The 13,052-nt window shown below is 43.8% G+C and overlaps 1 protein-coding gene across 17 annotated transcripts in view; it reads left to right on the top strand.

The window, feature by feature from the left end:
• AGAP1 (ArfGAP with GTPase domain, ankyrin repeat and PH domain 1) overlaps positions 1 to 13,052 on the top strand; it is a 295,523-nt gene that overhangs the window by 204,581 nt on the left and 77,890 nt on the right. For 16 of the 17 annotated variants that reach the window (XM_040703942.2, XM_004942493.5, XM_421880.8 and 13 more), the window contains one exon: positions 10,249 to 10,410. The exons of the other annotated variant lie outside the window; for it this stretch is intronic. In XM_040703942.2, coding sequence (XP_040559876.1) covers positions 10,249 to 10,410 — 162 coding nt within the window. The remainder of the gene's footprint in view (positions 1 to 10,248; positions 10,411 to 13,052) is intronic. 17 annotated transcript variants of the gene reach the window in all.

Below are 13,052 nucleotides of genomic sequence, written 5' to 3'. Positions count from 1 at the left end.
TGGAGCCATTGGTGAGACATTGCCATTGGATCCCACTGGGGTTCGCATCTGGCAAGCCATGTATGACCACCAGAGGATTTAATAGAATGGAATATGTGGGAGCAGATCTTCAGTTGCTGTATCTGTGCGGAAGGGGGAGAGGATCTGCTTTTCCTGATTCAAATCCTCTTCCTTCTGACCCTGCTTAAAACATGGAGTTGTTGCATTCAGCAATGACATCCCATGCTTGGTTCCGAAATGGCAAGGAATGGGAGTATTCATCTCAGGGTAATTTGACATTGGCAACCTCAAACCTCATGCTCATCTTAGTCTTACTCACAGCCCCGAGTGCCAAATGTCTGTCAATAAATTGTTTATGTGACTCAATTAACTTGGTGAGTGGAACTAGAAAGCTTTGCTTTCTCCAGTATTCACTTATGGATGCTTAAATGTGTATCGTGCAGTTAGTTTAGCTCTGAATTTAAGCTGAAAAAGGACTGTGGATGTCATGTTTCTTATGTGAGGGAAAACAATCTGACTTGCTTGTCTAGCTTTGTTCAGTGAATGGGTGCTTTGCTGCCTCTGGCCAGGGTTGATTGTCACACCTTGTCCTTTTGTCCCCAGTCACTCCCCACCCAAGAGAAAAGAAAAACACCCCAAACGGAAGGAGTTCTTCTTATTCTGGAGCAAAAACTTAAGCCTGACAGGATTGTGAGAATAGGGAGGTCATTTTTGACCTTCCAGGTGCAGGGTTAGTGCATCGCAGTTGCATGGCCTCCAGAAATCAGTACTTCCAAAGCAAGGAAAGTGGATCCCTGCCATTGATAGCAGTAGAAGCGCGGGGCATTTCTGACTTCAGGCTGGCTTAGTATCTGTCTCTAACAGCAGCTGCAGGCTGGCCCTCTGGAGCACAGGTGTTTAGCAGACATAGCACTGAAAAATCTGTGAAATATTCTATTCTCTGATTCTCTGCATCAGTATCTGTCCAAGTGGAAGGGTTAATGCTGCAGATGAGCACACCCTTGTAGGCAGTGAGTTGTTCACCAGGAAAGCAGCCCTGTAATCTCATTTGTATAAAGAGTGCTCGGCCTTCCAAAGACTTTTTTTGTTTGTCTCTTGTTTAATGTTGCTTTAATCTTCCACGTTTGTAGTTTTGGAATGAGTTTTGCTGTGATCTTTCTTGGCAGGTGAGTCACCAGATGGTCTGAGATGTACCATCAGCTGTGATTATTTTTCCCTGTGTCTCAGAAATAAATGTGACCTGTGGCATAGATTGCTGTAATAGTGGCAGAGGCATCAATGTGTTGCCTAAATTCAGGAGGACTCGTCTTTTGGCTCGGGCTATTTGAGCTGCATTTGATTCGAGGGTACCTTAATCTGCAAAAATTTTAATAATCTGTTATAATCTGTAATAACAATAATGGAAATGTTAAACTTAAGTAAAATTTAGGAATGTTGAAAATACCAAGTTGGGAGGGTTAGAAGTTACATATAGTAACCATTGAAGTAATTCCAAGTTTCGGAACTTTTTTGCCCATACTTTTGAAGTCCGAACAGATGCTTGTAGTAATTAAACTTCTCATTTAATGTCTGTTCAGAAGCACACTGCTTTGTTTTGCCCGTTTCTGGGTGAAGTGTGTGCAAGAAACTCACATGGTGCTTTTATTTCTTCTCAGGCTTAATGAAGTTTCTGTTCCAATTAACATGAGTGCTTGCCTCATCAAGCATGTCTGTTTGCAGTCTCGGTTTCTTTCCAGTCCAGATCACAGAGCATTGGGTGCAGGGATGTTGTGTATACTTTACCTATGGAATCCAACACTTCAAAGCCTCTTCACAGCATATGCAGTTCGAGGAGTGAAAGAAGCCTCTGTGTTAAACCCGATCCGCATCTCCTTCACAGCCTGCTGATTGTTGGGGAGCAGTTGAAGCTCGGCGCTTGGCTTCCTGCAGGTGGGAGAGCATCTCCTTTCAAGTCCCCGGGCTGTGCATTTGTTACGGTTGATACAGCTCCTTAATTCAGTGGCAGTGTCTGCCACCCACAGCCCAGGCTGGCAAGGAGTATCCAGTTTACACAAGGCTGCATGCGAGTGCTTTTTCTGATGCATGCAGTGAGAGCAGGAGAAGAGCCCTGACTTGAGTTATCCCAAACCCTCAGAAGAGCTGGGAGAACCTGGAAGGAGTGCTTGGTAACGTTTAAAAAACACAACAACAGTTTGTCAGTGACATTTGCATTATCTGGAGCCTATGTTAAGGCACCAGGGCCATTGCTTCATGTGAAGAGCAAGGTGTGTTTTACATTTCAGCTACATACTGCTGTAGTTTTTGCCTTTCCTTAAGAGTATCGTGGGTGTTACTTTCATGGTTTGCTTTCCTTTCTGCTGCTGGTGCTCGTGGCAGGCACTACAGGAAAGCCCGAGCCTTCACTGCCTGTTTAATAAACAGCAGTCACTCATCTTTAATTGGAAAATGTTAAGAGTCTCTTGGTTTTTCCAAAATGCTGATCTTCAGGCTTGCTGCTGAAGTCCCGTGAACTGATTGTTGAGAGTTTCCCAACCTCTTCTCAATTACCAGAGTGTGGGTTTGATGCTTGAAGTTATCCACAGGTTATACAGACTGAAGGTTAAAGTATGAGACCAGAGACAGGCTATGTGGCTCTCTCCCTGGCTCTGAGTATTTCTTTGAAGAGAGTCAGTTCTTCCTTTGTGTCTTATTTTGCTTAAGTTGAAATACAAGGTAAATATTTTAGGAGGAAATGGTTCAGCAAGGCATACATTCATTATTTTCCAAGTGCCTTGAGACCTCAAGGCTCTGTTTCAAAGCAAAATGTTGATGCGTGAGGTTTTTTTTGCAATCAGAAGACAATGCTGATTGTTAGATCAGGGCAGAGCTCTGACCCTCTCCTTGTAGTTGAGTGAGTTTATTATTCACATCGATTTGATTGAGGATATAAATTAGTATATTTCACACGGTCTTGTGTGTACTTGATCATTATCTAGCTCGCTCATCCAGGATGTATTTTTTTAGTGGTACTCCAAGTGCTTATTTTCTTGCCAGTCACCATTAATTGGGCTGGTCTTGCTGGGGTTGCTAGGTACCACAAACAGCAGCTGATAATTACAGCTGGGTGCACAGTTATCTACCTGCCTTCAGTGGTTTCAGAGCCATAGAGCACACAGCACGTGGCTCAAACCAGGAGGTGCTGCCCTGAAACCGTTCCATTGGCCGTACTGTTTGTCTTCCAAAGGGCCATCTGTCCATCTTCCTCATTGGGATGGCTAGGAACTAGTTACCCAGATAAACTAGTCCCTTTGGCACTTGTCTTTGGCAGCACTGCTCACCTCTCCTTTCTGTGTCAAGGTGATGGACTGGAGAAGCAACACCCATAACATCATCCATGCCATTCAGAGCAATCCAGGGTGACACCATGTAAGAACCACATCTCTCTTCTCAACAGATCTGATGCTGCCCAGCAACAACATTGCACTGGAGAATCAGACATCCCTTATAGATGTAGACTGTAGATCTGCTCGGTGAGAGCCACGGAGGTAGTTTGCCTTGGGACGTGGTGCCATCCTACAGCATCTACGACTCGCTTTCTAATTTGTTGTCCTTACGCATTCACACAACTTGTCACATTTGATCTTTCCCCAGGGCACATTTGGCATGCCGTACAGATGAGGGAAGCACAAAGATGCATCAGTGTAGTGGAGGATGAGACAAATTAGAACACTGTGTTAACTCAGGAAGCAGTTAATGTCTGTGCAGCTGACCTCAGCCTGCTTCAGGCAGGGCGTGCAGGGGAAGGACTCGCATCCCATTCCCAGGTCAGGATCTGAGACCCGCAGATCCTCTCATACAGTAGTCTTCACTGCTGATGTTCATCACCGTGTTGGCAACGTAGCAGGAATAGATGCTGCCTGTATCGCGTCTTCAGTTTCTGGAGGACACAAGGAGCTTACTTTGTAAGACAGCTTTGAAAGGAAGCTAAATGGAAATGTTTTTTTCTTTTCTTCCTAGCAACGTGTAAACTTCTAGGGAGCAAATGTGCTTTGCTATCACAGCAGTACATTGCTCCTTAGGAGGGAAAATGTAGTGAGCAACATACTTTTTCTTTCTCTTTCATTCTCTCTCTCTCTCTCTCTCCTTTTTTCTTTTTTTTTTCTTTTTTCTTTTTCCTCAAGTGCTGTTATGCATTCTTTGCTTTCATCCTTCCTTTATGATGGCCAGACATGGTGTGTTAGTAGGAAGTGAACTAGAGGTAACTTTGTCTTTCCTTTAGATAAGAAAGATTGTAACAAGTGTCTTACTATCCTGGAAATTATTGAAGCGAGTCCTTCCGATACATATGCCATAGTGTCATGAGACTAACTTTATCTCTCAAGTCTCTGGATAATGTCCCTTGCTTGTCACAAAGTGGCTTATTAGGCTTCCAAGTGGAAACGATCCTTTCATGCCAAACATGCCTTCAGGTCTGCTTTGCTTGAAGCACGCTAAGATGTATCAAAAGGCAGAACCTCCAAAAGTAGGGGGATCTTTTTTTGTTGAGAAGGAACCTTTGTTTTTCTTATTTAATTGAAATTGCCATTAGAGGAAAGGAGACGGTAACTTGGGCATTCAGTGGGGCTTTCTGTACATGACAGGATAGCTTTGTGATTTACAAGCTCTAGACATAAGGCTGGAAAAATGGTAGACGCCGTGGAAAGAGAATACTCCTGAGGCTCTTTCATCTCCATCCCACAGTTCGGCTCAGAGCTTCCTTTTAATTTCTTTCAGTGCAGCAGGTTAATTTAAGCCCTCAGTAGCTTGAATGTCCAAGCTAAATTCAGCTAATCAATGACCGGACGGGCCCGCTTTCTATCGAAGGGACGAGCCGTGCGTGTGTTGGAAATGTTTGTGCTTTTTTTCCTGCACGCTGAAGTCTTGTTGCCCGCCCTTCTCCCCACTCACAAATGTTTATCACTGTCGGCAGGCTTCTGCCGAGCTGCGGGTCTGACAGGTTTTTAATGTCGGTCCCGTACATCCATGCCTTACGCAGTCATTGTGCAATTGCAGCATCCCTTTAACTTCGGTTTGAGGCGGAGGAGGAATATAAAGAACTTGATAGAACGTTTATGGTAATAGCTGTAAAGAGAAGCTGCAGAGCATTGGATTTCACAGCCAGAAAAATTTCAGCTCAGGGAAATGGGTCTGAAATACAACTACAGATGGTTTTAGTCTATTGCTTCCCCTGCTTAAATAAAAGGATTGCTTTTCTCGCCTCTATTTAAAACACATGTGTAGAAGATGAAAGTGTCCAGCTATTTTTTTTATTATCCAGTCCACCAGCTACCGACATCCTTGGCTTATTTCATTTCTACGCTAATGGCACAGTAAAAGTTCTGAAACGCACCCGTTGGGTTCAGCCTTTCTCGGGCCGTGGCAAAGATTCCTGCTGCAGTTGGAGCTGTTGCTGTTGTTTTCGTCATCGGCTCTTTCTCTTTCCATTGAACCCGGCGCTATTAATTGTGTTGCTGCTTCTGCTCTTTAATTGATCCCATGCGCCGCTCCTGCTTTTGTGCATCGTCTGACTTGGTGTCACTTCAGAAAATCAAACACCCAAATTAATCAATCCCCGGGCTCTTGGGAGGAAGGCTGCGTTAGGGAGCCGGACTCCACAAAAAGTCTAATTTCACTTTGAAAGCCAGTTGGAAAATTTTAACGAGAAGATGCAAGAAAAATGTAAACCAGATCAAGCCCGACTTTGGTCTGCAGAGAATAGCATCACCTGTTGAGTTTGTTTCAAGTTTCTGTAAATAGGTGATTTGACAAAAATATAAAATAAATCAAAAGACACAAAGGTAGGGGAGGTCACAGTGGCCTTGTTTCCGCTTCAAATCGTTACACAGGAGAGAAAGGGTTGTGTGTGTGACAGAGAATAGGAGCTGTGGGCCAAAGACGGAGCTCATTCTCAGGTTTGTGCGTCTCAGCTCAGCCTTTGTGCTGTGCTATTCCCATGCATCATGCGTTGCTGTCTCCTCCTACTTTAGCCCTCATCTGGGTGTCTTGGCATGGGGCACTCCCTCCTGCTTCTGGGCCCTTATTTTCTTTCCCCCCTTGATTCCTGTCTTGGTATTTGCTGCTACTCCACAAGGCATGCGTGGCAAGCAGAGAAGGAAAGATGTCTCAAATGCCTCCACCCAGCTTGCTCCAAGCAGATGCGAGAGCACTGAGGGTTGGGGTGGCATTTTTTACCCTTTTCAAGCCTTCTAGTTCTCCTGCAACTTTCTTTGTGGCACGTGTTCCAAAAGGTAAAACTATGAGGTTGAACATTAAGTTTTACGAACATGTAGTACTGTGAGAGGGTATCAGACATGTTTCAAATGGAAATATGGTGCAGTGCAACAGCACAGCCCATGAGACTCTTCAGAGGATTGGTTGATTTTGTTTTTCATGTAATGTTCCATCTCTCAATTCTGGATTGTTGTTTTAGACATGGGTCGTAATTGAACGGAGTTTCTTCTATGTCTGTAATTATGACATGTATCTAGGAGAAGGGGCAGCCTTGGAAGTTGGCTTGCATAACAACATCTGCATTGGCTTTTTTAGGTTCTGTGATTTCTGCCTGATGAGCATCAGACTTGAACAAGGAGAATCTTTGTCTTACGCCCCATGTCGTGCAAGTACAAAGGAAAGTCATCACTGTACCAGCAGAGTGATCTTTTTTGATTTCCTATCTACCAGACCTGAAGGGTTTGCTTACAGGTGTCACAGCACAGGGAGAGGCAGAGGGGAGAAGGGACAGCTGTGTGCTATGAGGGGATGCATGCATTCACAAGGAACTTCCATCCTCTGCTGTCAGCAGCACAGGCTGCAGCTAGAGGAGAAGGCATTTTGCAGCGGTGCTGCTGCACGTCATTTGCAAACCTGGCACTGCAGTTCCAGAGCAGAGGATGTGCTGGACAGGATAACTCCCTGGCTCCACGGCAAGGAGAGAGTGGTGTCCTTAATACAGATATACACCCTGCAAATGATGACCGTCATCAAGTAGAGCTTGCCCGTACAGTCCATCAAAAACCGCAAAGCTAATGATGGGCTGGGCAGATAATCGCGGGAGAGTTAATTGTAAGGTTCGATATGCCATCTTGTCAGCAGAGATAAGTTGTCACGTTTTCCACTTGAGCTGAAACTAAATGATTGTAAAATAAGTTATGAGTGTCCTTGGGCCTGTCTGCCGGAATGATGGCTAAGAATACATTCCTGGCCCATCAGTCTCAAGCAGCCTGCTTGATATTTATGCGAACTGAATGTTATTTTATTCCCCCTCTAGTCATGCTTGTCAGCTTCCCGAGTGAAAAGTGAAACTGCTTCTTTGACTCATACTTCAAGTATTGAAGCTCGGAGAGGCTGCAGATTGTTATTATTATTGCTGGTATTATATATTTTTTTGGGTGTGCGTTGAACGTTGATGCCCGATTGGGAAGAACTAATGGCTAACATTGAACGTGCGGGATGGCTGCAAAACAGCCCATCCCAGCCCAGTGAGACGCGTCTTATGAGTTCCCGTGCCTCCGTCAGAGCTGCTTTAGATGTGGAGTAATGAGGCGCTGGCTTTTTTAATTTGGCATGCCTTTTTCTTTGCCTCTCTTTTTTTTTATATATATATATATATATATTTAATAGCGCCGGCAGTGGTCGTCTGTTCTCACGCGTGGTAATTGATACAAAATAAAATGCATTATTTGTATTCAGTCAGGAGTATGAAATTGCATTCAGCGGGCTGAAGCCTGAACTCATTTACAGTTTTCTGAAGCAGGGCTTTCAGGAGCCCTCTTTTCAATTTGAAGAATACCTTGTCAGGCACGAGGAGTAGCTGGAAATGGGAAAGCACAGCGCGTGAGCCTGGCGCCTTTCTATTGCTCATATTTTAAACCAGAGGAATGGTTTACAACTTCCATCTTCAAGGGGTGCTCTCAAAAACCAGAGCATGCCCTATCGTAATAACCAGGTGCTCTATCGTAATCATAATTGTGCCCTGTAATGATGATAATGGCATGCCCTATAGTGATAACAACGCACCCTACAGCATCAGCATCCTTTTCCATGAGCCTTGCATTTCTTGGCTGCTGCAGGGGGAGGGAATCCCTCGGGCTCTCCCCATGGGAGCAGTGTGACCAAGGACAGCTCCTCATTGCCCATAGGGGCCGTGGCTCAGCAGGATTTACCGCAGCAGCTTCATTCTTTGGGTCTCCAGGGCGAGCAGTTGTGCGGTGCATTTGTAAGTCTCATCATTCTTCAGAATTCACAAACAGGTTTTGTTTGTGTAATTTATAGCCCAGAAGTGGGACTAACCTGCAGCAAGCGTGCAGGTTTACATTTGTATTTATTTTTTTGTTAAGGGAAGGTTTTGGGGAATTCCTCTTTCACTTGCCAAATGGCTTGCAGCTGTTAAGAATTTGCAGGTTTTCGTAGAATCATAGAATGGCTTGGGTGGAAGGGACCTTTCTCTGCTCAGGGCACCGTGTCTGACATCCAGGCAGTGGTGCAACAATGAGCACAACTCTCATGCTCCAGCCCTGTGGGTTGCAACAGACTTGGGCATGAATCACACTTCTTTGCAAGCAGCCTGTTGAAGGGCATGGCTCGAGCTGGCTGCTTCTGTGTGTTTTTTTTTCTCCCCTTGAGTAAAATGGGATAATTCTTTTTAGAGTGAAAGCCAAGAGTTAGAGGCCTGCCCACGTGCTACAGCCCTCATATTTTCTGAGGGGAAAAAGTGAAGCATTTTGAGAAATGGCATTAGACGTGAGGAAACCTTTCTGGCTGGCATACTTTCTGTGATATTTATGAATTGCAGTTTCCTGGTGAGCAAGCAAACGGAAAGCAATGAGATGCTGTCCTTACCCCATGGCCTCAGTAGGTTGCCCCATTGCAGAGCAGGTGGGCATCTGCGCGGCACTGCCTGTCCCACTACAGGGATCTGCATTTCATTGCTGCCAGCTGTTCTGTCCAGTTGTTTCATGTTCCCAACATAGGAAACCTTCGTAAGCCTCTAACTGGAGGAAAACATTTAGGGGTGGAAGCAACGGACTTGCATTCTTGGCCATGCCTCTGCTGTCGTCCTCTTTTTAATCTTCTTTTCTTTCAGTGTCAGAGATTTAAAAAGGCACCAGTATCCCCTTTGCCAAATGCCTGCTGAGCATCAGCTTGGCTCCTTGTCAGGGTTTGCCTTCCTCTGCACGTGGAGAGACAGTAACCCCTTGCAGGGTAACTGCTTTCAGCAGCTCCTGTTCAGATACACAGAAACCTCCTGTACGCTGCACACAGTGTGCTAAATACATTCTTACAGTTCCCTTTGTGGGTTAATGCTTGATCATTGTTTTCAAAATAGGGGGCATAGGGAAGAGAGAACAAAAATCCTTACAGGTTTCGTATGGAGTTCAGTTTGGTCTCCACTGGCAGCCAATTAATGGCATAATTGGTCCCTCACCAATAACTTGCGGAGCAACTGTGCTTAGTAGGCAATTAGTAAGTAAACTTTATAACAATAAATAAATGTTTCTTTGTCAAATAGGCATTTGTACAGGAATTTTACTACTCAAAAAGAAATCAAAGGCTGCTTTTTAAATACTCTCTGACTTGACATTTTTCTAACATGGCAATTCGTCTTAAGTGCAGCTCTGGGTTGGTGTCTAACCAGCGTTCTGGACACAGTTTCACTTCTATTTGAAGCACTTCAAGTGAAGAGAAGGGAGTTATTCTGGATTGGGACAAAGAAACAAAGTGTATTTATCACTAACCATAGTCAGAAAATCCATTTCTGTTAACCTAAAATCATGTTGGCAACTTTGGGTGAAAATACTAGCTTAAGATTGCTTGAGTACTTGTATTAGCAAATAAACAGGGATATTGGTAGATAAGATTCAGTGAGTGTTATGCTCTCTCTGTTTTGTATTAAAACATCTTATGAGTAAATCTGAGGATAAGTAAGATTGCTGTAAGAAAGAGCAATTGGACGTAATAGTGATTTCCTTTCCTCTTTGGTCAGTTCCAGCTGGCCTGGCTTCTAAAGCTGATGGAGAGTCCTGTCTCCTTTGGTAGGACCTGCATCAGAACTTGAGCCCAGCCACTTATTTGCACCCTTTGGAAAAAGTAATTGATGCTATCCTGTTGTTCCATGAGCTCAAGAGGCTAGCTGCTAACAGACAGTAAAGGGTTATATCTTGGATTCTAGCACCCGTTAGTTTAAATTATGCAGTATTTTTATTTTTTTCCCCTTTTTTCTTCAAACTGCAGATACCGGGTTAGGAGATTCAGTGTGCTCGAGCCCAAGTATATCCAGTACAACCAGCCCCAAACTCGATCCGCCTCCTTCGCCTCATGCCAACAGAAAGAAACACCGCAGGAAGAAAAGCACCAGCAATTTCAAAGCCGATGGTATCTCAGGCACAGCTGAAGGTAAATGTGCTCCATGGTGGAATTTAGATGGTATTTTATCGTTGTTTCGAAGAGCGTTGTTACCTGATGACTCAACTTTGCTGTTGGCTTTGCATAGGCGAGTTGAACTGAATTGCAGAGAAATTAGAAAGGAGAGGAGTTAGAAGTCTGGTCTTCCCAGCGATAGAGCTGAGTGGTGTGAGACATCACCTGACAGTGAATTCTGCTGTCTGAAACATGTTTGGAACCAGTTGTTTAATTAAAATAAGGGTCCCCAAGGTGATACGGAACATCGTTAGTGGTGAAGTTAAAGGTACAGACATACTTGTAAGGTTTAAAAGGAAAGGAAAGTTGGGTTCACTCAGTACCTTGTACATCACATCAGCATTTGTATGTTTGCTCAGTATTAATAAATCTAGCGCTCTCTCTTCTGCTTAGACACATCTTCTGCTCTAGAATCATCTGATGCCTGTTATTCTTTGAATATTCAGCTGCTCAGGGAAAGATGCTGTTATCTGAGGATAAAAAGGAAAGGGGAGAGTTTAAATGCTTGGGTTCTTTTATAAGAACCAGAAAGCAAAAGCCAAAAAGGACTTCTTTTTCTCCTTAGTTTAGCTTACCGTTTCCAACGTGAACACTGCTGTAGCTGTTCAATGCCTTTCTGAAGGGGTAACAATGTGTACGGTGGCCAGATATGATATAAAACATGCTTGTATCTTTAGAAAAGAAGAAAAGAAACATGCTAGGATTCAGCCAAAAGAGCTCCAGAAAAAAGATGAACAAGGGTAGTTGGAAAGCTCAGAAACTGGGGAGTCAACATAGAAGGGGAGATGAAAAAGGGAGACAATGGAATAACATTGTTGGGAAAAGGGAGTGTTTAGGAAGAAAAAGATGTGGTTGTAAGCATTGGAGAGTGAAAAAAAAAAACAGCTAATTCAGTATCAAAGAGCATTGGAACAGGTTCTGAAAAAAGGATGACAATTGCAGACAGCTGAAGAGACATTAAAAATAGATGTGATAATAGTATACAACTGAGAAAGGGCATGTTAACTACTACTTAGTCATCCTTATTTTCCATTTATTTAATTTCTCAATTGCACTTCTGTCACATGTGGAATTTATTTCCTCAGCTATCTATACAAATCCTTTTTAGAAAGCCATCAGCTTTTTTTTCCACAATAGCTCCTGTTGTGTTCTGTTTCCAGTCATTTAACTATCTTTACTGTTAGTTTCCCCCTAGTTTATGGCCTGCAGCCAAATTTTATTTTAAACTTTCATTTTTAATTTGTCTCTCCCTCTTTTTTTTTTTTTTCTTTTTCCCTTAACAATCCTTTTTACACCACTTATTTTCATACCTCAGTGGGAAGTTACAGAGGAGATTTTTTCAGAGAGCTCACCATTTGTCCACAAGCATTTTGTGGAAGTCAATATAAATCAAGACCAGCTGGGTATCAAAAGCCTTTGAAAATCTCTTTGTAAGTAGTTAATACGTGTATGTTTTCTTTCTCCTGGTGAGCTTATTTTCACAAGTCACTGGAGCTGGAGCCTGTGTGGTCCCAGGCTGCAGGGAGACTTTTGAAGTGCAGCGAGCAGGCAGGGATTTGCAGTTGTTGTGCACCTTGCCCTGAAATCTTGCTATTAACTGGAGAGGGGACTGCGTGGCTCCTTTATCCTTCTCTGTTTTCTCTTGCTCTTCTGCTTGTCTTCCAGCATCTTAGCATGCTAGTCCAAAATCCCTTTACAATGACTTAACAAAACTGTCCCACTTCATAGAAATGTGCCTGCAGGAGCACGAGGCCTAACTGAGGAGCAGCACCAAGTGACAGCTAGGCAGCCTTAAAAGCAGCAGCGAGTGCTGGCTTCTGCTTGCACTGTCTTTGTAGCTCTGCATTAGCAGGTGAGCTTTCTTTCACCTGCCCCTTCTTCCATGTCTTCTGTCACAGGCACCCTTTTCTGCTTTGTGTTTTGAGTGGGCTGCAGTGGTTGTAAATTCTTTATTTCTAAAATGTTTATTTGAGAGCGCAACGCAGTGAAATGCAGCTGTTGGCCATGAGACAGATGGAATTGCATCTGTCTAAACTGCATTGTTGCCATGTTTGAGGAACTCTGGGCTAATCTTAGTGGCCATTGAGTTCTTAGCAAAGTTAAGGAGGGATGTGGCTGTTAGGAGGGCAGGCCTCATCTCTCAGCAGCGAGGAGGGGCAAGGAAACTTGCTTGACTTTCCTTTTAGAAGAAGAGTTATCACAGAAAAGTAATAATACTTCTAGATTTCCTTGGAGATTTGTGTGTGTAGACTCTGTGGCTGACCACACTGGGCACATTTATGTCTCTCAGCTTGCTGAGATGCTGAGCAATGGGGATGCTTCCATCCCTGGGACAAGCTCTGTCACAGGTTGGTCTGCTCCAAGTGCAGGGAGTGGTTGAGGTGGTTTGGGTTGTTAAGTGTTTTTCTCCCATGCGTGGAATTTCAATTTCGAGACTGTTTTGTGATTTAAAGTAGTCCTTAGCTTAGTAATTTAGACTTGTATCAGGAAATGTTGAATTCCTATTCTGTCCAGTGTTTGCCTAGAAATTTCTCCTATGACCCAAAAGATTACCCTCCCAATGGTAACAGGTGGACAGTTGGACTAGATGATCTTACAGGTCCTTTCCAACCTTGAGA

Source organism: Gallus gallus, chromosome 7, assembly GCF_016699485.2.
Source record: "Gallus gallus isolate bGalGal1 chromosome 7, bGalGal1.mat.broiler.GRCg7b, whole genome shotgun sequence".
Classification (NCBI taxonomy): Eukaryota; Metazoa; Chordata; class Aves; order Galliformes; family Phasianidae; genus Gallus; species Gallus gallus.
The sequence above is the reverse complement of the archived record's forward strand: the minus strand, read 5'-3'. Positions and strand labels throughout refer to the sequence as shown.